This window comes from Sinohyriopsis cumingii, chromosome 13 (assembly GCF_028554795.1).
Source record: "Sinohyriopsis cumingii isolate HCF-2022 chromosome 13, ASM2855479v2, whole genome shotgun sequence".
Lineage (NCBI taxonomy): Eukaryota > Metazoa > Mollusca > Bivalvia > Unionida > Unionidae > Sinohyriopsis > Sinohyriopsis cumingii.
Genome location: NC_142973.1, coordinates 5466266 through 5492280, shown reverse-complemented (window position 1 = coordinate 5492280; position 26015 = coordinate 5466266). Strand labels below are relative to the sequence as shown.

General features: G+C 38.2%; 1 protein-coding gene across 3 annotated transcripts in view; it reads left to right on the top strand.

Annotated features, from left to right (window-relative positions):
* The window catches only part of LOC149784886 (mediator of RNA polymerase II transcription subunit 25-like), a 173182-nt gene that overhangs the window by 115035 nt on the left and 32132 nt on the right, over window positions 1-26015 (top strand). For all 3 annotated transcript variants that reach the window (XM_089978465.1, XM_089978464.1, XM_089978463.1), the window contains 3 exons: window positions 8971-9063; window positions 15228-15299; window positions 24770-24827. In XM_089978465.1, the coding sequence (XP_089834591.1) occupies window positions 8971-9063; window positions 15228-15299; window positions 24770-24827 (223 nt within the window). The remainder of the gene's footprint in view (window positions 1-8970; window positions 9064-15227; window positions 15300-24769; window positions 24828-26015) is intronic.

Below are 26015 nucleotides of genomic sequence, written 5' to 3'. Positions count from 1 at the left end.
CACTATATATCATTATTATACAGTAATTACACTGTATATATCATTATTATACAGAAATTACACTGTATATATCATTATTTTACAGTAATTACACTATATATCATTATTTTACAGTAATTGCACTATATATCATTATTATACAGAAATTACAGTATGCATATTAAGAATTATATAGTTTTGACATCTCAGAAACTTTTTATGAAAATTTCTTTTTGTAATTTAAAGTACTGTCAAACACCAAAGTCTGTTTTTCTTGTCAGAAATAGCAATTTCAGGAATCAAGAATTATTTATGACAGCATGCAGGGAGTTACTTAATTTTCAGTGAGGTCATTTGCTCCAGTATATAATCAAAACTTTCTGTCCCCTTTCAAAGTAATGTATAACGTGATATTTCAAAACCGTTTAAATATTAGTTACAATATATTTTTGTCATTAGCAGTATGTGTATTGTACAACTATGCTGTTTTTGATTTAGCATCACCAATTTTGAAAGTGTTAATTATTGTGAATTTAAAATCATATAGTTTTAAGGAAACAGGGTCAGATCATCTTCTGTAGATATAATGATGATGGCACACTTTTTTATTCTAACATATTCTGTGCACTTTTATTACCCATTTGAACATTGTGACTTACATTTTTGAACCAGATTTTCTCTGTGTGTGTTAATACAGAATAAATACACTGCAATTAATTGATCATATTTGAATATTTTGTGTGCTTTTTTTCTTGTTGCGGAGGTTCTTTGGATTTAACATCATTTACCAATGCATATAATATATTAATGTGTGTGAAAAGGAAGCATGCTAACAAACCTGTATATATTGCATGATGATTATGCCAAACATTATCAGCTGTAGCAATTTTTTTTGTGGAGAAAATTTTTTAAATATCAGCATATCTTAAGCATCCTGCTGCTCAGATTTACATTATGCTTGGCATAAAATGAAATATTTGTTCTTGATTATTACATATATGCAATTTTATGTAGATGTCAAAAGTTTAAAATTGGGATGACTAAAGCAATATTTTTCAGGTACAAGTTTTGATGTCTCCAATAAAATATTCAAAAAAACTTGTCATTCCTCCAAAATCAATTTAATTTTGGTTTATTCAGATTCATCAACTTGGTAGGTCCATTCATTGTCTGTTCATCTGTCTATCCATTCATACATGTTGTAACAGATGGACCTCCGAAACCGTTAGACGAAATTGGATGCCATATGGTAGGTGAATTGCCTATTACATGTAGAAGTGCCTTTTAAAGGTTTCATTATTTTCAAGATCCAGTCTTGATGGAGTTATTGTCTTTTTTTAGTTAATGTTAACCTGCAACTCCAGAGGATTCTATTAACCAGCTTAGTTCAGGAATCCATTTAGTTGGATGCAGTTTGATGTATATATTATTTCAAGACCTAGATGTGGCATTTTTGCATGGTGGTTCATGAATTCCAATTGAAGAGTTGTGACCCACCCATGACAATTTACATTATATATTGATAAGGAATGATGCTTGTAGCCAGCATAGCTTGACAAAACTTGTACATAATTGGATGTCGTTTTGTATGTGAATTATTTATTACATTTAAGTGTGCCTGTTCAAGGATTTGAATTTTCAGGTAAAACTTTGATGGTATCATTGCCATTTCCATCATTATTGCATGGTATCATTGCTATTTTCCATCATTATTGCATGGTATCATTGCCATTTTCCATCATTATTGCATGGTATCATTGCCATTTTCCACCATTAGTGCATGGTATCATTGCCATTTTCCACCATTATTGCATGGTATCATTGCCATTTTCCATCATTAGTGCATGGTATCATTGTTATTTTCCATCATTATTACATGGTATCATTGCCATTTTCCACCATTATTGCATGGTATCATTGCCATTTTCCATCATTATTGCATGGTATCATTGCCATTTTCCACCATTAGTGCATGGTATCATTGCCATTTTCCATCATTATTGCATGGTATCATTGCCATTTTCCATCATTATTGCATGGTATCATTGCCATTTTCCATCATTATTGCATGGTATCATTGCCATTTTCCATCATTATTACATGGTATCATTGCCATTTTCCATCATTATTGCATCTTTGTTGCAGCAGATCCTTCTAACTGGTATCACTAAAGAACCATTCAACATATTTTTATTTGGTTTGGTTTGAACATTGTCTAGTATCCTTACATGTGCCTTATATTGGTTTGTTTACATTTAGAAAAGTTATTTCCCTTATCCTCGGGGCTTTGATTTCTTCAAGATAGTTTTGCCAACATTGTTGGTTTGAAATCGGATTTGGCTTCAGATCAATGAGACCATATGTCAGTTTGATTTTCTGTACTTCACTACATACCGAAATTTATATCAGTTGTTTCTGCAGAAAAATACTTTACTGCAGTCTTTTGGATTTCAAGCACATTTGTCAGGTAGAGCTATGTTATTGAGCCCTTGAATGAGTTTAATTTTAAGTGCTCCACATTATCATTGGGAAGAGTTATGGCTCTTGATTGCTCATAAGCATAATGTTGCCTTCTGCAGCATAACTTTATCAAGGAAAAGTTTATTTTGATGAGATTTTGATTGACGGCATGTCATCATTTAGAATAGTTATGGTCCCTGAATGTCTTCTCAACAAATTGATTTCCGAACAGAAGTTCTTAAGTTTAAAGCTCTGCCAAGCAAATTGTTGGATGTGGGGCCCTTTCTGATGCACCTGAGCAAATTGTTGGATGTGGGGCACTTTCTGAAGCACCTGAGCAAATTGTTGGATGTGGGACCCTTTCTGATGCACCTGAGCAAATTGTTGTATGTAGGGCCCTTAGAAGATGCACCTGAGTAAATTGTTGTACATTGGGCCCTTTCTGATGCACATGAGCAAATTGTTGGATGTTGGACCCTTTCTGATGCACCTGTTATTACTAATTCCTTGTAGAAAAGGGCTTTGTGGAATTGATTCCACTCCAAAATTTTAATTGCTGACTTTTGATTTGTATAAACTCTGAACATCACCAACAATCATGTGTTAAAGGTACAAACACTAGAAATGTATCCATACAACAGGAATGACCCCATGAATATATTGTAAAGTCTTGTAAAACAAATTTGGTTTCAATCCATGATGCCTTTCAAGAGTTAAAGTTATTGAGTAGAAATATAATTGACAGATTTAATGTGATGTGACATGATGTACATACATGAATAACCCTCTATTTCATTGTCATCATCAGGATGAGAAGTCTCACAAAGCAAGATAAAGAATAGTTAAGGTGACCTTTTGGTCCTGGAAATTTTGCCCCTCATTTTGTTCAGATGAGGAAACAGTCATTATGTTCATGAATATTAGTGTTGGGACTAAATGACCTACTTTATAAACTTTATTAATTCTTGAAATCACTTACATGATCTGCAATCATCAGTGCATTGTCAATAGCCATGGTCTGCTATCATCAGTGCATTGTCAACAGCCATGGGCAAATATCTGCTACATTCTTTTTTTTCACCTGTGGCTGTCTGCAACAAGTTTACCTTGTTTCTCTTTGGAACAAAAGAGCATCATCATCAACATAGTGAAACAAGTAAGAGTGTGGTCTTTGACTGTATTTAGAAGAGTAGCTTTGATTAACTCATTCATTCAACAGAAAAGTAATGATAGCTTATCTTTCCCAAAAAATGTATTCAGGCTGAGCAAGATTTGATATACGTTCATTAAAAACAATAAAATTTTATCACATCAATCACAGGTGAGAGATAGCACAGCTTATTTTCACCCCCCAGTTTGCAACGATGTCATCAGTGCAACTCCATAAATATGCTATATTTATACATTGATTTTGCACACCATAAAGAGCATGATAAGACAGGTTTGGATGTGCAGGTAGGTCAGAATTGATTGTGTTTGCCTGAATATTGAAGTCGAACATAGAACCTGAACTACGGGTGCATTATGTTATAGAGTAGATGCATATGCGCTTTTTGCATAGAACCTGACCTTCAGGTGCATCATATAGTAGTCAATTTAGGTCTGCACTTTTATATGAAGCCATAGGTAAAACTGAACATAGAACCTGAACTACAGGTGCATTATGTGGTGGTTGATCTAAGTCTGTGTTTAAGTCGCAAGTAGACAAATAACAGCATAGAACCTTATCAAAAGTTATGTTGTGGTTGATGAAGGTGTATGCCATGCTTGAAGTCAAATTACCAGCAAGGACCAAGTGTGCTGCATATTCTCTAAATATTTTGAATAAGAAACGTTTTCAGTCTCAAAATTATAGTCTAGAGTTTGAGTTTTCACAGTCAGCTAGTCAAAAGCATGTTCTTGGTGGTTTTGTGAAACAAACTCTTCATTCAAACTCAGACTGTTTGCAGTTAATTACACTTTATACAAGGATAATTACTATATACACCAGTTGATCTGGGTCTATGTTCTCTTCAGTTTGGTATGCAGTTGTAGATCTGTGTCTTTGCTGTCTTCAGTTTGGTATGCAGTTGTAGATCTGTGTCTTTGCTGTCTTCAGTTTGGTGTGCAGCTGTAGATCTGTGTCTTTGCTGTCTTCAGTTTGGTATGCAGTTGTAGATCGGTGTCTTTGCTGTCTTCAATTTGGTATGCAGTTGTAGATCTGTGTCTTTGCTGTCTTCAGTTTGGTATGCAGTTGTAGATCTTTGTCTTTGCTGTTTTCAGTTTGGTACAGGTTATTCTTGGATAATTACTATGCACAATGAATTTGGATCTATGATGTTTTCAGGTTTTGGACATATTGCTAGACCAGGGTCTATGCTATTTTCAGGTTTGGGACACATTGATAGATAAGTGTATGCTGCTTTCAGGTTTGAGACACGTTATTAGACTTGGGTCAATGCTGTTTTTTTGGTGCATGTTTTACATAGATTTTGGTTTGGGGTTGGTTGCACAGCAATACAAGTGCATTATCTAGTGCTGAGGCAGTAGGAGTAAAGAACCAAAGACAAATCTATGTCTATGTTTGTTTTAAGTTTGGTCCACAACAGCAGATCTAGGTCTGCTGTTTTCACTTTGCTAGGTCTGCTGTCAGAAGTCTGTCTGACCTCCCACTTTTCCAAAAGAAAATGTCAAGAAATATATAATAGCAGAATTACATACAAGCAATGTTAGTCAAAGCCTAGTAACACTTCTGCTGTGTACAAGATAGTCAGACTTCTGTAGAAAAGTGTCCAGGTCAGTGCTGGTTTACCTCTAAATTTGAGTACCCTTCCACACAAGTATCAAAGTCCCAAGACCTAAAGTCTAATCTCATTCAAAGAGGCTTCACCTTGTTACTTGGAAAGAGACAACTCAGAAGTCCTCCGCTTGAAGCCTTGTTTAAAGAGACTCAATAAGTCTGATGTAATGGCTGGATAAAAAATTGTGTTCATGCATGATTGATCCTATACCATAAGGCTGAATTAGCCACTGACTACAAGACTAAAACTTGAACATACATTTTATTTACTTTTGGTTTCTCATCCATTGACAAATCCAAAAAGCTCTAGGATCCCAAAAATGAAGAAAATGGACCCATAGTTAAAAAAGAATAAGCCAAACAAAGATGTGAAATATGACAAACATTGTGTTGGCAGATTTAAAGAACACTGGAAGACAAATTGACCATGGGTTGAATATGATCAGGATACAGGAAATATGTTGTGTTTATGTTGTTGTTGTTGTAGGGTTAACGCCATTTTTCAGCACACGATAGACTGTACATGGCGCCCAGTATTAATGGTGGAGGAAGAACCCAGAAAGAACGACCGACCCATGAGAAGCTACTGGCAAGCTTTCTCACATACCCACATTAGCCAAATCCAAGACTCGAACCCACACAGACAGAGGTGAGATGGCAGTGATCCGTAACAGAGAGCACTTTAGACCACTCGGCCACTCGGAGCCCCATGTTGTGTTTAAAGTTCCTTGATTTAGCTGACAGTTCCAGTGCTCTATGCTGTGTTAAATCAGACTTAAAGGTTAATTTGTAGGACTTATCTGGAGTCTGTGACAATGAAAACAAAGACTATTTAAGATTACTGGATATTTTATTTAGATCAGTAAAGAAATGAAACTGCATTATTCATTTCTTAATGCTCTTAACTGTTTTGTATTGAATCTGATGTTCCCCACAACAGCTCAGCAACGGGGACCTGTTATATGCATGTCAGACCTGGCTTCCTCAGAGGGTGACAGATCCTGGACACTCTTTTCAAGCCCCATGTTTTTATTTTGGTCCACATGGCAGATCTGGGTTTGCTGTTATCAGTTTTGCAAACAGTGGCAGGTTCTGGTCTGCGATTTCAGTTTTGTACACAATGGCAGGTTCTAGTCTGCGATTTCAATTTTGTACACAATGGCAGGTCTGGTCTTTTGTTTTCAGTTTGGTACCCAACAACAGGTCTGGTCTTCTGTTTTATTTTGGTACACAATAGCAGAAGTGGGTCAACTATTTCACTCTACCATTGTTAAAAGTCATGTTAGATACACTTGTCCCACTTGTGTATGCTTTTAACATCATGACTGTCATGTTTCTTGTGCTTTTAGTATTTAACTGACAGGATTTTCTGGCCAATAAAAGTGATCATTTTGATTGGCCAATAAACAGTGATCATTATGATGGGCCAATAAACAGTGATCATTTTGATTGGCCAGTAAACAGTGATCATTTTGATTGGCCAATAAAAAGTGTTCATTTTGATTGGCTAATAAACAGTGATCATTTTGATTGGCCAGTAAACAGTGATCATTTTGATTCGCCAATAAACAGTGATCATTTTGATTGGCCAATAAATGGCTAAAAAAGCACTGAGTTTGCGTAAGTGACGTTAATCCTTATTATTTGATTGATGGCTATCATTTTGCTGATCAACAGACAGTAATCATTTTTTTTTTCTTTCCAAAACTATTTCCTAGCTAGGAATATAATCCATCCTATACTTTGTGAAATGGGGAACGCACCATAGAGATCAGAATTTGTGGACAAGAACTCTTCAAAAGCAAAGTCTTGTTTCTTCCCACCATTTTTGATCCTTGGGTGGGATTTTTCCAACTTAAACCAGTTTGTGTGATGAGTTCAATCAATTTAATAGCATTTGTTTAGGTTAACCTTATAATTTTCATCTGGCTAATGAGACTAGACTGTTAGACAGTTTTTGTTTTGCTGGAATTTTTTATAGCTGGGTTAACATGATAGTTTTCATCAGGTTTATGAGACTAGAAAGTTAGACAGTTTTTGTCTCACCTGTAGTTTGTTAGATAGGTTAACCTGAGGGTAATGAGACCAGGCATAATGGAGGTTTTGTCTTACCTGCATTTTTAAAATGGCAGGACAACAAATACCTCTAATCCAGCAGCTGTCCTAGTGATGGTGGTGGTATCAAAGATTCTTTGTTGCAGTGTTAACAGCCATGATAGAGATGGTGGTAGTATAAAAATTATTTGTTGAAGTTCTAAAAGTTGTGATGGTGAAGGTGGTGGCATCAAAGAGTCTGTGTTCAAGTTCTAACAGCTGTGATGATGGTGGTGTGGCATCAAAGATTCTGTGTTCAAGTTCTAACAGCTGTGATAGTGATGGTCATAATATCAAAGATTCTATGTTAAAGTTTTGTGTATAGGTTGGTATAGTGAGGTACATCATACTATACTGCTTAAGCGAAACAGAGCATTTAAAACAGTTGCACTTGTTTGAATATCAGATCAGATTATGTACACTCCTAGAATTGTACACATTATATGGAGTCTGTACACTTCTAGGATTGTACACATTATCTCGAGACTGTTTATGTACAGATCAAGAAGATTAGCTATTGGGAAAATAAGCCACCTCTTAGATTTAGAGCTGTATGACTGTCATACATTGCTCCCCATGCAAATAAAAGGTTGCCTCCTGACAGGTGCATGGTTTTATTATGAAGTGTAGCATTCCTTGTGAAGGGCCTCATATTTAGCAGACCACTTTCATTGGTAGCCTTCTCTTGAGTTAACTTTGTTATTGGGGTCTTTCTTGAGAAGAACCTCATAAGGGGGACCACTTTCATAGGGTCTTTTTTGAGAGGGGCCCTCATAAAGGGGACCACTTTTATGGGTGGTCTTTCTTGAAAGGGGTACTCATGGAGGTCTTTCTTGAGAGGGGCCTCATACAGGGACCACTTTCATGGGTGGTCTTTTATCAGAGGGGTCTCATAAGGAGGACCAGTAGTCTTTCTTGTGAGGTGTCTTTTAATTGAGAACACTTTTATAGGTGGCTTTATTGAGAGGGGCCTAATAATAGGAGTGTCTCCTGTCATTGGTGGCTTTTCTTAGGAGGAGCCTTACAAGGAGGGGTCATTTTAATGAAAGACAGAAATACTTTGATTTTAATTAACAGTGTATTTCAAAAGTTTTTGGATTTAGTTCCCATGAAGAAAATTGAAAGCTAATATAATTTTTTAATTCATATTTTAGGAACTATTTAATACGGCCTGATTACAAAATGTGTTCTTAAATGGTGTGGTTCATACTTAGATCTCAAGATAACATGCATGTGAAACTTTTTTAATTACACCTTTTTTTGATGATTAAATCTGGAATTTTCTGGACAGACATATTTTTGGGGGAGAGAAGGGGGACACTATTCACTTCCATGACAAGAAGACCAGCATAATTACATCATGTAGGAAAGAATTAGAACACGCTCTTTTGAATATTTTATATATGTTTAGGAATGCAGTACAGGGGGGTGGGGTATATCAAGATAAACAAGTGTTGTTATAACCAAGGTTTCTTTTCAGATTTATGTCAAGGAGAGTTTAGCAGAGTGGGTTGTGTTGGGGCCAGAGTTTTTATAACTAAGGATAGAGTGAAGAATTTTGGCAAGAGAAAATTTATAACAGTATTTGAGTATATATTTCTTGACTATAGATTCTTTTCTACACCTTGTTACTTAGTTAATGCTTTGGACTGTTGCAGATGCAGCAGGCAGGACCACAGAACACTATGGGTAACCAAGTAATGGCCCCACAACAACCTGGAATCCCCATGGGGCCTAACCCTGGACCAGGGGTAAGTGTTTACATTAATTATCCAAAGTCTATTATTAGTTATCATTTTCAGTAACTCCGGCCCAGGAGTTTTAAAAACAAATTCTTTCGTCAAACACTTTTGCATAAATAATTTATGTAACAATGTTCTTCAGCAGAGCAGTTGTGGCCATTTGTTCTTCAGGGCTCCATAGCTTTCTTGTGATCATGTAATTAGATGTCAAAGGTGACAGGAATAAGTTTCAACATCCTGTCTATGGCTCTAGATCAGACACTGCAATGAATTTTTTTGAGGAAATAATTGTTTAAAAAAATGTCAGTCAGAATGTGTGAGAGATAAATTTCAGACATGTTAGACTGCATTATAACAGAAGTACGTTTTAAATGTATAGGATGACAATAAAACAAAGCCAGAGTTATCAGTTTGTATTTCTGCTTCATCTCCACAATGCTTTCAAATTTTTAAAGAAATCAACATAATTAAAAGTAAAATACAATTGTCTTAACATTACATCTGCACTAGGCATGCACAAGTTATTAGCTTGATGTTTGCTGATGCAAAAATCTTTCTAGGAAAAGTTGACTGTTTTCTGCAAGTAAAAATATTTTATTGCTTTTTTTTTAATACAAAATAAATCAAGCACCTATGTCAATAAACTTGACTCAGCATTTAGAATAAAAAATGTTATTCTAGACTGGGAAATCTTATTTGAAATAGATGTATGTTGCCTTTTGGTCAATATATTTTCAAGGAATATTTGGATTTGAGTCAATTTTATGATAGAGAAGGCTGGATTTGTATGAAATTCCTAAATAAAGACCCCCAAAAAACCCTAACAAAAACAACAGCATTCTGGGAAATGGGGAATGATTAGATTTATCCAGCCATGATAACTTCATGCATGTTTTAGAAAGATCAAGATTAGAACTCTGACATGGGTTGCAACATGGATCTCTGCGACAAGATTCTCAACTGTTTGGTTTAAGATGCAGTCATTTTCTTTTCATATCAAGTCTATTTACATAAGGCTTCATTAAATTTTGTTCATAGTACATTCAAGTGGGTATACAGGTGAGTGAAAAACTTTACCCTTTTTTACACCATGTACTGGCCTGGAATTTAATTTAACCTTCACCATTCTTCCAAAATTTTATTCTCCACTTGTACTGACTACATTTTATTTTTGTGTTTGACTTGTTTGATGAAGACCTTGTTCTGTCCACAAACAAATATACTAATTCCACCTTGCACAGGTTATGGTGGGATTTTATCACTGTGTTCACAAATAACAGTAATACTTAAATGACCTTTTTATTAAATGACTTTTTATATCTAGTTGATCTTGAATGAAAATAGTGCCAATATAGCACGCAGCATAATTTGTTCATTTTTGAACATCTTGCTATTACTACTACTCCTGATTGAATGGTCATATCCCCATTGGGTTACTACTACTTCTGACTGAATGGTCATATCATCATATCACCATTGGGTTACTACTACTCCTGATTAAATGGTCATGTCACCATTGGGTTACTACTACTCCTGATTGAATGGTCATATCCCCATTGGGTTACTACTACTCCTGACTGAATGGTCAAATCATCATATCACCATTGGGTTACTACTCCTCCTGATTGAATGGTCATATCACCATTGGGTTACTACTACTCCTGATTGAATGGTCATATTACCATTGGGTTATTACTACTACTCCTGACTGAATGGTCATATCATCATATCAGCATTGGGTTACTACTACTCCTGATTGAATGGTCATATCAGCATTGGGTTACTACTACTCCTGATTGAATGGTCATATTACCATTGGGTTACTACTACTCCTGATTGAATGGTCATGTCACCATTGGGTTACTACTACTCCTGATTGAATGGTCATATTACCATTGGGTTACTACTACTCCTGATTGAATGGTCATATCACCATTGGATTATTACTACTACTCCTGATTGAATGGTCATGTCACCATTGGGTTATTACTACTACTCCTGATTGAATGGTCATATCACCATTGGGTAACTACTACTCCTGATTGAATGGTCATGTCACCATTGGGTTACTACTACTCCTGATTGAATGGTCATATCAGCATTGGGTTACTACTGTTCCTGATTGAATGGTCATATTAGCATTGGGTTACTACTACTCCTGATTGAATGGTTATATTACCATTGGGCTATTACTACTACTCCTGATTGAATGGTCATATCAATATTGGGTAACTACTACTCCTGATTGAATGGTCATATTACCATTGGGTTATTACTACTACTCCTGATTGAATGGTCATGTCACCATTGGGTAACTACTACTCCTGATTGAATGGTCATATCACCATTGGGTTACTACTACTCCTGATTGAATGGTCATATCACCATTGGGTTATTACTACTACTCCTGATTGAATGGTCATATCAGTATTGGGTAACTACTACTCCTGATTGAATGGTCATATCAGCATTGGGTTACTACTACTCCTGATTGAATGGTCATATCAATATTGGGTAACTACTACTCCTGATTGAATGGTCATCTCACCATTGGGTTATTACTACTACTCCTGATTGAATGGTCATATCACCATTGGGTTACTACTACTCCTGATTGAATGGTCATATCACCATTGGATTATTACTACTACTCCTGATTGAATGGTCATATTACCATTGGGTTACTACTACTACTCCTGATTGAATGGTCATATCACCATTGGGTTATTACTACTACTCCTGATTGAATGGTCATATCACCATTGGATTATTACTACTACTCCTGATTGAATGGTCATATTACCATTGGGTTACTACTACTACTCCTGATTGAATGGTCATATCACCATTGGGTTACTACTACTCCTGATTGAATGGTCATATCAGCATTGGGTTACTACTACTCCTGATTGAATGGTCATATCAATATTGGGTAACTACTACTCCTGATTGAATGGTCATATCACCATTGGATTATTACTACTACTCCTGATTGAATGGTCATATTACCATTGGGTTATTACTACTACTCCTGATTGAATGGTCATATCACCATTGGGTTACTACTACTCCTGATTGAATGGTCATATCACCATTGGATTATTACTACTACTCCTGATTGAATGGTCATATTACCATTGGGTTATTACTACTACTCCTGATTGAATGGTCATATCACCATTGGGTTACTACTACTACTCCTGATTAAATGGTCATATTACCATTGGGTTACTACTACTACTCCTGATTGAATGGTCATATCACCATTGGGTTACTAATACTCCTGATTGAATGGTCATATCAGTATTGGGTAACTACTACTCCTGATTGAATGGTCATATCACCATTGGGTTACTACTACTCCTGATTAAATGGTCATATTACCATTGGGTTACTACTACTACTCCTGATTGAATGGTCATATCACCATTGGGTTACTAATACTCCTGATTGAATGGTCATATTACCATTGGGTTACTACTACTGATTGAATGGTCATATTACCATTGGGTTACTACTACTACTGATTGAATGGTCATATCACCATTTGGTTTTCAGTGAAAGACTTCTTATTATGTCTGATTGGTCCTAAATGAAAATTACCTCCAGTATGGCCTCCACATTGACCATCTGTAAAATGTTTTTATTGCTACTTCTCCTAGCTGGCTAGTCACATTGACATTACGCTTTCACCAAAAGACTTTGTTTGATGTCTGGTTGGTACTAAATGGAAATGCAGTGAATCTAATATCCAGTATGACCACCATGGCAGCCATCTTGGAAATGTTGTTATTGTTATTTTAATGAAAAATATGGAAAGTCACATCAACATGGAGTCTTAACTAGAAGACTTGTATTGTGTTTTTGGGGGTTTTTTTTGCCCTGAATTAAGCTGGTCTTTGACTGACATTCAGTATGGCTTCCATGGTGGCCATCTTGAAAAACTTATCACTATGCTTCTTAAATGGAAAGTCATTTTAATATGGGGTTTTTCGTCAGAGAAGTTGTTCTGGTGTCTAGTTGGCCCTAAATGAAAAGGATGCAAATTGACCCTCAATAAGTTCACGGTGAGAGGTCCTCTTGAAGATATCTCTTCTTCTGCCATGTACATTTAATTTGTATTGTGTGATTGACCTTTGTCCATAACTGATGGTAGAAGTTAAGGCCTACCTGACTGATGTCTTTATTTATAAACAACATATTACATAGCTGATTTTTGTCAGTGATTGTAGATTATATTGTAAGATTGTTATTGCTTGTAGATAAATATGTTTACTGGTCTTTGAGTTCAGGATATTGGTTTTCCCCTCAAGAATTCTTGGTGTACCTGATCCTTCCATGTTCTTTTCTAAGCTTCTATTAATAGACCTGATCATGTTGACAACTTAGAATGTTCTAGAAATGAACTCTTGATCTCATCCTGGTACTTTTATTGTGTTTTGGGTTTTATATTAAGGTTGTTTATATTGGAATTACTCATTCCTATCTTAACATCTGAAGTGGAATCAGTCTAGTAGTAGTGTTTTAGTTAATATTTGAGAGGGTTTATTTATTTAAATTATTATTTAAAACTGGAATTCCAAAGTGCTCATTAATTTATTAGGACCAGATCCCAATTTTGGGATTATAGTAAATGCCTTTAGACACATTTTAGATTATAACATTGTGTTACATCAAGACTGTCTGCACATCAACACTATTCTAGGCTATTGGTGCATCAGCAAATTCAAGATTGGAATTCATTCAGAACATCAGTGGAATTCATTTAGAATATTCTATTCTCTTGGACTTGTGATAAAACTTTTAAGACTATTTGGGATTTAATTCACAATATTGTAAAAGCTCTTTTAAAATTTTCACTTTGTATTCTGTGGAAATAGATCATTTTTAGAATGTTACTAAATTTGTTGGTTTTTACTCATTTCTGTGGTTTTCACTCTTTTCTGTCATTTAGTTTAAAACCATAGAGTCATAACATCTCCTCCTCAATGGATGACAATATCGGCATGGAATTTTCACCAGTAGACTTTGTATGATAAATAGTTGTTCCGAAATAAAAACGGGACTAATCATGCATCCAGTATGATTGCCACAATGGCTGTCTTGAAAACTTGTTGTCACTATGGCCATATTGACATTCAACAAATGACTTCCAATGATGTCTGCTTTGTTCTAAATGAGTGTGGTGTCAGTCTGACATCCAGCATGACCACCACAGCAGCTAATTTGAAAATCTTTTTAGCTACAAAATATCAGAGATGCTTTGAACACGCAGTAATTGAAAGGAAGAAATGGTCTCATCTTGCATTCCTGGAAATTATGTTTGCCCATTACAGTGTGAGTCTGTTGTGACACACTGTGGTATTAAAGTTAAGAGGTTTGTGACAAGCTGTGATATTTAGAAAATTTAGTATCATGCATCTTTCTATAAGTTCATTACATGAATTTCAAAAGCTTGTAATTAGGTTTTATAGGCAGGACAGGTAGGTGGTGTGATTGAAAACTTTAGGAATGTTGGACACTAGAGAACTGACCATCACCAAGATTGAATCCTTTAGGAGTGTTGGACACCAGAGTACTGACCATCACCAAGCACCTTTTGTTAAACTTTATACTTACTTGGAATAGGAATTGAACTTAGTATCAAGTTTCATAGCCACTGTTATCCAAACTACATTTCCTTTAACAATTCCAGTTTTGAACAGAAGCAAATTGCAATCTCAGAAGTGGTTCTTGGTTGTAAATTTCACAATGATTGTTGCAGTGCAATCTTGACAGTAGTTCTTGGTCATAATTTTGACAGAGGTTCTTGGTTGTAATTTTATTGCAGTATCATTTACATATTCTACCTGTCCTGAAAAATTGTACAGCACATTTTCCTCTTCTGTCCATTTCTCTGTTTCAGCTGTATCTCTTACTCTCCAAATCATTGCTACCTCCTTCTACTGCAATGGTTGAACTACCCAAAAAATATTTGAAATAAAGAAAAAATGTGAAATTGGCCATTTTTAAGGGAGATACATGCAGGATGCAAGCCATTATATATATATATTGGTACTTGATATCTATCAATTGTGTTTTCTACCTTTGATATTCATAGACTTATTGGTAGGTTGATAGAAGTGAGCATGTTTATTTAGTCTTTGTTGCATTGACTTGTTCTCTCTTTTTAGATGCCCACAACAGCAATGCAGATGAGTACAGTACCAGGTGGACAGTCTGTCATGGATCCACAAGATAGTATGGTGAGTACTAGGCAACCTTGCCAAGAATTATGGATTATCTCTGTACCAAAACTTCTACCTTGACATAATGATTAGTTTCAGTTATGAAGCAAAACCTGCATGTGTATTTATACATACTTGATAATAATACATAATTCCCACATTTTCAAATCTTGTTCACTTTTTCTATCAAAATTAACTATGACACAAACAGGCTGTAGAATGCCTTGTTATTAAAAATTTTTCGATCTTCTTGGAATGGTCTGTTGTCCTTCATATGTCAGAAAACTGCAAAGCCTGTCAATGGACAACACCTTGTGTGCGTTGTGACTCATGCGAAGTATGGTATCATCAAAAGTGAATGAATATGCCAAACTCCGTGTTCAAAACCTTCCACAATGTAAGCTTGGAATGTATTCAGTGTGATTTGCCCAACTTCTCCACTGGAATATTTGACACTTTCATCTTCGATACCAGTAACAGTTACCAATGCCTTAGCGACAGTACCCAAGCAGACATTGAGATAAGTCTTAAAACCCAACTGCTGCTTCATCTCCACACAAGCAGAGAATCACCTCTACAACACATGGTCCCACTGGAAGTAGAACTGACTTGCCCATGGGAATCCTAGTAATTAATTGTCAGTCTATAAAGGGGCCTGTAAAGAAGGGACTACTAAGCAATATGATCTCCTCTACCAAAGCTACCATTGTTATTGGTACAGAATCATGGCTAGACAGCAACATACATTCATCAGAAGTAATCCCAGCAAACATCAGGTCCTACCACAAAGATAGTCCAGAGGGATCCCATGGGGGGGGGGTATTTGTCCTAGAATCAGACCAGTATTCCAGCTGCAAGCCAGAAGAACTTAGAGCAGATAATAACATTGAGTTAGTTTGGGCCAAAATCAAGGTTGAATGGGCATCAGGCCTATACATTGGTGCCTTCTACAAACCTCCATCCTTAACCAAACCAAACTACCTAGATCAGCTTCATTCATGCCTTACAAGAATGCCACAAAGTATGCACGTATGGCTAGGAGGAGACTTCAACCTTGCAGATATTGACTGGGAGAATGAGTGTCCACTTCCACAAGCCACAAACAACACCCAATGCCAACAGCTACTAAATATCATAAAGGACTCTTTCCTGGTAAAGGTTGTTAATGCAGCAACATGTCTAAGTGAATTTAATTCAAATCTACTTGAACTATTCTTCACAAACAACAAAACATTAATCAACAAGTGTGATGTCACCAGGAATTGCTGACCATGAAGCAGTCTGTATAGAGTCCAGCCTATGACAAATGAAAGTGAGGAAAGCAGCTCGTAAAGTCTTCCAATGCAGGAATGCTGACTATATTGTCACATATGTGAAGAATTGAAGTCATCACAAGAATCATTCATATGTGAAACATATCATCATTGGTGGCTTAGTCTCGACAGACCATACATATAGCACCCTTAGAGTGTCATCTGTCTCAGGGATGTTGTCTGCTGTGTCTGTGCAGGCCTGTTCGTGAGTTTAAGTCCCTATTGCAGTTGGTGCAGACATAATGGGAAGTCTGAGTTACTGGGGTTGCTGCCGTGCTCTTCTTTCTCTCACATTTCTCTGCCGCCAACTGGCCTCTTCTTGCATCAGTGACTGCTATGCCCTTGCTTAATGTCAGTCTCCAGGTGCCTCGTCCTCGGCCAGCACTTCCCAGCCATCGGTGAAATGTTGCATGCCTTCATGTCCCACTTGCACACATCCTTGAAATGGAGTGAGGGGCAGCCGACTCTTCTGCTGTCCATATAGGATGTCCTTTGGCAGCCTCACATCCTCCATGTGTCGGACATGTCCGAGCCATCGAAGCAGCGTTTGCTCAGCAGGGAGTACGTGCTGTGGGTACTTGCATGCTGCAGGATCTTGCTGTGTGTGATGGTGTCTTGCCAGCTGATTTTAAGGATGCGTTTTAGGTACCGTATATAGAAGGAGTTGAGCCAGCACTCTTGCCACATGTAGGTGCTCCAGGTCTCACTTCTATATAGAAGGGTGCTGAGAATGCAGGCCGGGTAGACTTGGATCTTGGTGTGCTCTGTCAGTGTGTTGTTTTCCCACACCCTCCTTGTTAGTCATGCCATGATGGTGTTTGCCTTTCCAAGCCCTCTGTCCAGCTCAACATCAAGCAAGAGAGAGTATTGCTGATGGTTGACCTCAAGTAAGTAAAGTTGTTGACTGCTTCCAGGGTGACACCATCAATTTTGATGGAAGTGGCAATGGTGGTATCTTACATGCTGATGTTTGTCTTTTCCAGGCTGATGGTGAGCCCAAACTGCTTGCAGGCATCAGCAAAACAATCTCCCAGTCTCTGGATGCATCCTCGGTATGCTCACAAAAGCTGCATCATCTACAAAAACATCTCCCTAATGAGCACCGACCTCACTTTGGTCTTCTAGCGCAGTCGTGCCAGGTTGAACAGCCTTCCGTCAGACCTGGTGTGTAGATATACACAATCAGTGGACAAGTCGAAGGCGTAGGACAGGAGCAGGGAGAAGAAGATCCCGAAAAGGGTTGGTGCCATCATGCAGACCTGCTTCACGCCACTGTTGATTGGGAAGGAGGCTGAGGAGGATCCATCATGCAGGACTGTTCCCTTCATATCGGCATGGAAAGAGATTATCATGCTGCAGAGTTTTGGGGGGCAACCGATCTTACTGAGAAGTTCAGAAAAGCCCTTCATGCTGACTAGGTCAAAGGCCTTGGTGAGGTAGATGAACATCATGTAGAGTGGTTGACCTTGCTCTCTGCTCTTCTCTTGGAGTTGTCATAGGGAGAAGATCATGTCTGTTGTCAACCTGCCTACTCTGAAGCCACACTGGGATTCTGGGTACACATGGTCTGCCAGCAGCCTGTTGAGTATGATGCGGGCATACACTTTGCCAACAGCGCTCAGGAGCGAGATCCCTCTGTAATTATTATAGTCACTGCAGTCACCCTTGTTTTTGTGAAGGGTCACAATTGTGATGTCATGCATGTCTTGGGGGACTGCTCCTTCCTCCCAGCAGAGGCAAAGTAGCTCATGCAGTGGCTGAAGCAATGTTGGTTTCCCACGTTTGATAGCTTCGGGCGGGATGCTGTCACTACCTGGTTTCTTTGTCGTTTGGGAGGGATTCATTTGCTTTGCTGAGCTCCTCTAAGGTGGGCACTTTGTGGAGCTCCTCCATGGTGGGCAGTTTCTTTATGCTGCTAAGGGCCGCATCAGTGACTGGTGTTTCTCGGGAGAATAGCTCTGAATAGTCCTCCACCCATCTGGCCAGCTGTTGCTCACGGTCAGTGTTCTTCTCTCCCGTCAGAGATTTCAGGGGGCGACCCCTTTCACTGTAGTGCCTAAAGCCTTCTTGATGTCACTGTACATACCTTGGACATTTCTGGATTCAGCACTGCACTGGATTCCTTCACACAGTTGTTGCCAGTACTCGTTCGTGCACTGTCTAGCGATGCTTTGTGACACACAGGTCATGGTAGGTGCACAGCTTCAGCAGTCTGTGACCATTTTCATTGGTCTTTTCAGTGCCATGATGTCTGAGGCAGAGAGGCCATGACCTATGGTCTGCACCTACTCTGGCATTAAAGTCGCCGAGGAGGAATGGTGGTTCATCTTTGGGGCATCCTTTGATCTGTTCGTCCAGTTGCCCATAGAACTGATCCTTTGTGTCTTCTAAAGATGTGAGGGTGGGGGTGTAGACACTGAGGATGTTTTGACAGGACCTGCAGCAATGGTGAGGCAAATGGACAAGAAATACGCTCAGTGCCCTGTGTGGGAGGCTCAACCGAGGCCAGGATGTTGTTTTTGATGGCAAAGCCCACTCCGTGCTGGCAGGGATCCTCAGGTTCTCGAACCTTCCAGAAGAAGGTGTAGTTTTCTTCTCTTAGGGAGCCGCTAGAGGCGACCCTGGTTTCCTGGAGGGCAGATATGCAGATATTTAGTTTGGTGAGTTCTCTGTCTTCCTGATGTTGTCCACATCCCTGAGGTTGTCATAGATGCCTGTACACATCGTACACACGTTCCAGCTTGCAATTCGAAGAGCTTGAGTCTTCTTTATTGATTTCTTGTTTCTTTTGTCTGGTGTGGAATTACCATCTGCTTATCATGCTGAGCAACACACTGAGTTCCAGACACCCACTGGAGCAGGCAGACGATGGCAGGTCAACACCTTACTGACTTGGGGCTGCCCGGCTTGAGGCGGGCGGTAGTCAGCCAGTGGGACACGATGATCCCTCCCACCGTCGAAGCTGACCTGTGGCACCCCTTCCCTACGCCAATCAGGTGGGACTTATAACCCATAAACTGCCAGCTTCTGTGTTGTTTCCTCACTCAGTAGCGATACTGGAGTGACCTCTCCAGGGCGCAAGCCTGGGCGTGGAGTATGGAGATCCTGGGCTGCACAGACGTTAGGATACCCCTCTTGTCCTTGCTGGTGGGGTCCAAGGGAATGCTGCATGAATCATAACCTTTCTGCAAATGACACATAGAAAATGTTTGAGTAGAACATCAGATGGTTAAATGATAAATTTATACCGTCTGAGACCTTATCTGGAAACAAAACAAACAAATCCATTAGAGTCCAATACAGAAGACTGAACAGATTGTTTGCAAGTCAGAAGACAAAATGAAAAACAAGAGATTGGAAACTATACAAAGAAGCAAGAGCAAGATCCCAATGCTTAGAACGGCAGGCCTACTGGAGATATATTGAAAATTTGATAGAAGTTGGTAATCCAAATCAAGAACAACAACCAAAGAAGCAGAAGAGATTTTGGAACTTCATTAAGTCTTATGTAGAGACACCTGTGGTGTGGCACCACTCAAGGAACACGGGAAACTACATTCCATGGCATCCGACAAGGCTAACATACTGAATCGTCAATACCAGTCTTCACACAAGATGATAAGAGTGATCTACCAAGCCTACATGGAGATCGTTACACACTAATACCTGACATCAAAGTTACTGAAGAAGGTGTATACAGCTTGTTGCAGAAAATTAACCCACAGATGGTCACAGGACCAGACATGATTCCAGCAAGGATCCTGAAAGATCTAACAGAAGAGTGTGTACCATACTTGAGTTATATTTTCCAGAAGTTCCTCTCAACAGGTTATGTTTCTGATGAGCAGAAAACAGCAAACATTATAGTTATCTTCAAAAATGGAGAACGATTCAAGGCCACCAATTATAGACATGTCTTCCTTACATGTATCTGCTGCAAAATGCTTGAACACATCATAGTCAGCAACAGCATTCTGAGCACCTCACCATAATCACAGGAGAATTCCAGTTCACGATCATTCAGCAAAAGTTGCACATGTAGGCTAGTTGAAGTGAGTGATGAATATAAAAAGTTTTTCAGTATATTTTGTTTTCTGGCTCTAATCCATATGGATTTTAGCCCTTTTTGACAAGAATTTTGACCAGCTGCAGAACCAGGTTGGTCGTAAAAATTTATCTTTATGATATCTGCTCTAATTCTGGCGTGTAATCTACATAGATTACACTTTTGATGCACAATTTGCACTTTTTTGCCACTTATAAAAACAATAACTACACTGCTACCTCTTGGGGGGGCTGGGGTGGTTGTCATTTATGTCCTGTTATTAGATAGTCAGTCAGTAGAAGTCCTTTTCTTTAGTGGGTACTACAGTAATTTTGTGGGTACTACAGTATTTTGGTGGGTACTACAGTATTTTAGTGGGTACTACAGTATCATGTGGGTACTACAGTATTTTAGTGGGTACTACAGTATCATGTGGGTACTATAGTATCATGTGGGTACTACAGTATTTTAGTGGGTACTATAGTATCATGTGGGTACTATAGTATCATGTGGTTACTACAGTAGTTTATTAGTGGGTACTACAGTATTTTAGTGGGTACTACAGTATTTTAGTGGGTGCTACACTATCATGTGGTTATTAATTTCTCTTATATTGGTCCAGGATATCAGTGTCACATGGTTATTAAGTCCTCTTTCCTTTATAGGTCCAGTGCTACAGTGTCACATGGTTAAGTTCTCTTTCCTTTATAGGTCCAGTACTACAGTGTCACATGGTTAAGTCCTCTTTCCTTTATAGGTCCAGTACTACAGTGTCACATGGTTAAGTCCTCTTTCCCTTATAGGTCCAGTACTACAGTGTCACATGGTTAAGTCCTCTTTCTTTTATAGGTCCAGTACTACACTGTCACATGGTTAAGTTCTCTTTCCTTTATAGGTCCAGTACTACAGTGTCACATGGTTAAGTCCTCTTTCCCTTATAGGTCCAGTACTACAGTGTCACATGGTTAAGTCCTCTTTCTTTTATAGGTCCAGTACTACACTGTCACATGGTTAAGTCCTCTTTCTTTTATAGGTCCAGTACTACAGTGTCACATGGTTAAGTCCTCTTTCTTTTATAGGTCCAGTACTACAGTGTCACATGGTTAAGTCCTCTTTCTTTTATAGGTCCAGTACTACACTGTCACATGGTTAAGTTCTCTTTCCCTTATAGGTCCAGTACTACAGTGTCACATGGTTAAGTCCTCTTTCCTTTATAGGTCCAGTACTACAGTGTCACATGGTTAAGTCCTCTTTCCCTTATAGGTCCAGTACTACAGTGTCACATGGTTAAGTCCTCTTTCTTTTATAGATCCAGTACTACACTGTCACATGGTTAAGTTCTCTTTCCTTTATAGGTCCAGTACTACAGTGTCACATGGTTAAGTCCTCTTTCCTTTATAGGTCCAGTACTACAGTGTTACATGGTTAAGTCCTCTTTCCTTTATAGGTCCAATACTACAGTGTCACATGGTTATTAAATTCTCTTTCCTTTATAAGTCCAGTACTGCAGTGTCACATGGTTAAGTCCTCTTTCCTTTATAGGTCCAGTACTACAGTGTCACATGGTTAAGTCCTCTTTCCCTTATAGGTCCAGTACTACAGTGTCACATGGTTAAGTCCTCTTTCCCTTATAGGTCCAGTACTACAGTGTCACATGGTTAAGTCCTCTTTCTTTTATAGGTCCAGTACTACACTGTCACATGGTTAAGTTCTCTTTCCTTTATAGGTCCAGTACTACAGTGTCACATGGTTAAGTCCTCTTTCCTTTATAGGTCCAGTACTACAGTGTTACATGGTTAAGTCCTCTTTCCTTTATAGGTCCAATACTACAGTGTCACATGGTTATTAAATTCTCTTTCCTTTATAGGTCCAGTACTGCAGTGTCACATGGTTAAGTCCTCTTTCCTTTATAGGTCCAGTACTACAGTGTCACATGGTTAAGTCCTCTTTCCCTTATAGGTCCAGTACTACAGTGTCACATGGTTAAGTCCTCTTTCTTTTATAGATCCAGTACTACACTGTCACATGGTTAAGTTCTCTTTCCTTTATAGGTCCAGTACTACAGTGTTACATGGTTAAGTCCTCTTTCCTTTATAGGTCCAATACTACAGTGTCACATGGTTATTAAATTCTCTTTCCTTTATAGGTCCAGTACTGCAGTGTCACATGGTTAAGTCCTCTTTCCTTTATAGGTCCAGTACTACAGTGTCACATGGTTAAGTCCTCTTTCCCTTATAGGTCCAGTACTACAGTGTCACATGGTTAAGTCCTCTTTCTTTTATAGATCCAGTACTACACTGTCACATGGTTAAGTTCTCTTTCCTTTATAGGTCCAGTACTACAGTGTCACATGGTTAAGTCCTCTTTCCTTTATAGGTCCAGTACTACAGTGTTACATGGTTAAGTCCTCTTTCCTTTATAGGTCCAATACTACAGTGTCACATGGTTATTAAATTCTCTTTCCTTTATAGGTCCAGTACTGCAGTGTCACATGGTTAAGTCCTCTTTCCTTTATAGGTCCAGTACTACAGTGTTACATGGTTAAGTCCTCTTTCCCTTATAGGTCCAGTACTACAGTGTCACATGGTTAAGTTCTCTTTCCCTTATAGGTCCAGTACTACAGTGTCACATGGTTAAGTCCTCTTTCCTTTATAGGTCCAGTACTACAGTGTTACATGGTTAAGTCCTCTTTCCTTTATAGGTCCAGTACTACAGTGTTACATGGTTAAGTCCTCTTTCTCTTATAGGTCCAGTACTACAGTGTCACATGGTTAAGTCCTCTTTCCCTTATAGGTCCAGTACTACAGTGTCACATGGTTAAGTTCTCTTTCCCTTATAGGTCCAGTACTACAGTGTCACATGGTTAAGTCCTCTTTCCTTTATAGGTCCAGTACTACAGTGTTACATGGTTAAGTCCTCTTTCCTTTATAGGTCCAATACTACAGTGTCACATGGTTATTAAATTCTCTTTCCTTTATAGGTCCAGTACTGCAGTGTCACATGGTTAAGTCCTCTTTCCTTTATAGGTCCAGTACTACAGTGTTACATGGTTAAGTCCTCTTTCCTTTATAGGTCCAGTACTACAGTGTCACATGGTTAAGTCCTCTTTCCCTTATAGGTCCAGTACTACAGTGTCACATGGTTAAGTCCTCTTTCCCTTATAGGTCCAGTACTACAGTGTCACATGGTTAAGTCCTCTTTCTTTTATAGGTCCAGTACTACACTGTCACATGGTTAAGTTCTCTTTCCTTTATAGGTCCAGTACTACAGTGTCACATGTTTATGTCCTCTTTCCTTTAGAGGTCCAGTACTACAGTGTTACATGGTTAAGTCCTCTTTCCTTTATAGGTCCAATACTACAGTGTCACATGGTTATTAAATTCTCTTTCCTTTATAGGTCCAGTACTGCAGTGTCACATGGTTAAGTCCTCTTTCCTTTATAGGTCCAGTACTACAGTGTTACATGGTTAAGTCCTCTTTCCTTTATAGGTCCAGTGCTACAGTGTCACATGGTTAAGTCCTCTTTCCTTTATAGGTCCAGTACTACAGTGTTACATGGTTAAGTCCTCTTTCCTTTATAGGTCCAATACTACAGTGTCACATGGTTATTAAATTCTCTTTCCTTTATAGGTCCAGTACTACAGTGTCACATGGTTAAGTCCTCTTTCCTTTATAGGTCCAGTACTACAGTGTCCCATGGTTAAGTCCTCTTTCCCTTATAGGTCCAGTACTACAGTGTCACATGGTTAAGTCCTCTTTCTTTTATAGGTCCAGTACTACACTGTCACATGGTTAAGTTCTCTTTCCTTTATAGGTCCAGTACTACAGTGTCACATGGTTAAGTCCTCTTTCCTTTATAGGTCCAGTACTACAGTGTTACATGGTTAAGTCCTCTTTCCTTTATAGGTCCAGTACTGCAGTGTCACATGGTTAAGTCCTCTTTCCTTTATAGGTCCAGTACTACAGTGTCACATGGTTAAGTCCTCTTTCCTTTATAGGTCCAGTACTGCAGTGTCACATGGTTATTAAATTCTCTTTCCTTTATAGGTCCAGTACTGCAGTGTCACATGGTTATTAAGTTCTCTTCTTTCCTGTTACATGGCTTTTAATTTCTCCTCTTTCATTTGTAGGTTCAGGCCATGAAATTGCAACAAGAACAAAAGGCACGACAACAACAGCAGTTGTTAGGTAACATTGACATCACTTTCATTTTTAGTTGTTAATATATGTTTTATGTGTATGCATGCTACTTTATGAATACTCACCAATTAAAAACAAACAACATCATGTTTATGATTTGCATCTATTTCTGTAATAGTTTAGGTTTTAATTTTCTTGTTTCAAAAGTTAAGCTGACTCACACTTCAAATATCTAACTTCACACATCATGAAAACCAATTTTGTATCTAATAACTTCCAAAGCATCAGTTACATTGCAGTTATTTTAGCAGTTTGTCATACAAGTCCAGATACTGTAAGCATGATTTTGTTTCATGGTTACTGAATTTCACAATCAGTTGATGCCAGATGAGTTCAAGGCAGTTTAATTTTTCCATCTCTGTCACTCCACATACATATATTTTTTAAGACTGTTGTTGCAGCTACTGTTTGGGTACAGTTCTCCATGATAAATATGAGTAAATAGCAATATTTAAAAAAAGCTGGTTTATGGTAGATACATAGTTTAGAGTTAAGTCAGTGGCTTAAATTTGTTAGCATAATCTACTAGCCTGATTTAGCGTTAGGTCAGTGGCTTAAATTTGTTAGCATAATCTACTAGTCTGATTTAGCGTTAGGTCAGTGGCTTAAATTTGTTAACATAATCTACTAGTCTGATTTAGCGATTGGTCAGTGGCTTAAATTTGTTAGCATAATCTACTAGTCTGATTTAGAGTTAGGTCAGTGGCTTAAATTTGTTAGCATAATCTACTAGTCTGATTTAGAGTTAGATCAGTGGCTTCAAAAGAAGACATACCAGTATATGGCTATTCACTGTGACCCAGGAATCTAAACTTCACCTGCCTTTCCAAACACATTCTGACTATTGAATAACCCCTGATCCTATTAAAAAGGGATGTAACTCATATCTCTTCTCAAAGACAAACCTGTTTTCTTCGGAAAAAGTTTTTAATTCACAGATAAATGGATGAAGATAGATAACTATAAATGTCATGCCATCACAAAAGACAACTTCACTTTTGCTGTAATAACACAATTATTTTTCCCACAATCCAGCAAACAAATTATTTCCTCCTTTCTTGTAAGAATACAAATCTCACTGTTTTTGAAGCCGACATGTTGACATCTTTGAGATTGTTTGACAATGTGACTGGAGTATGGTAAGTACAGTCAAGATATGAAACACTTAAACATGGA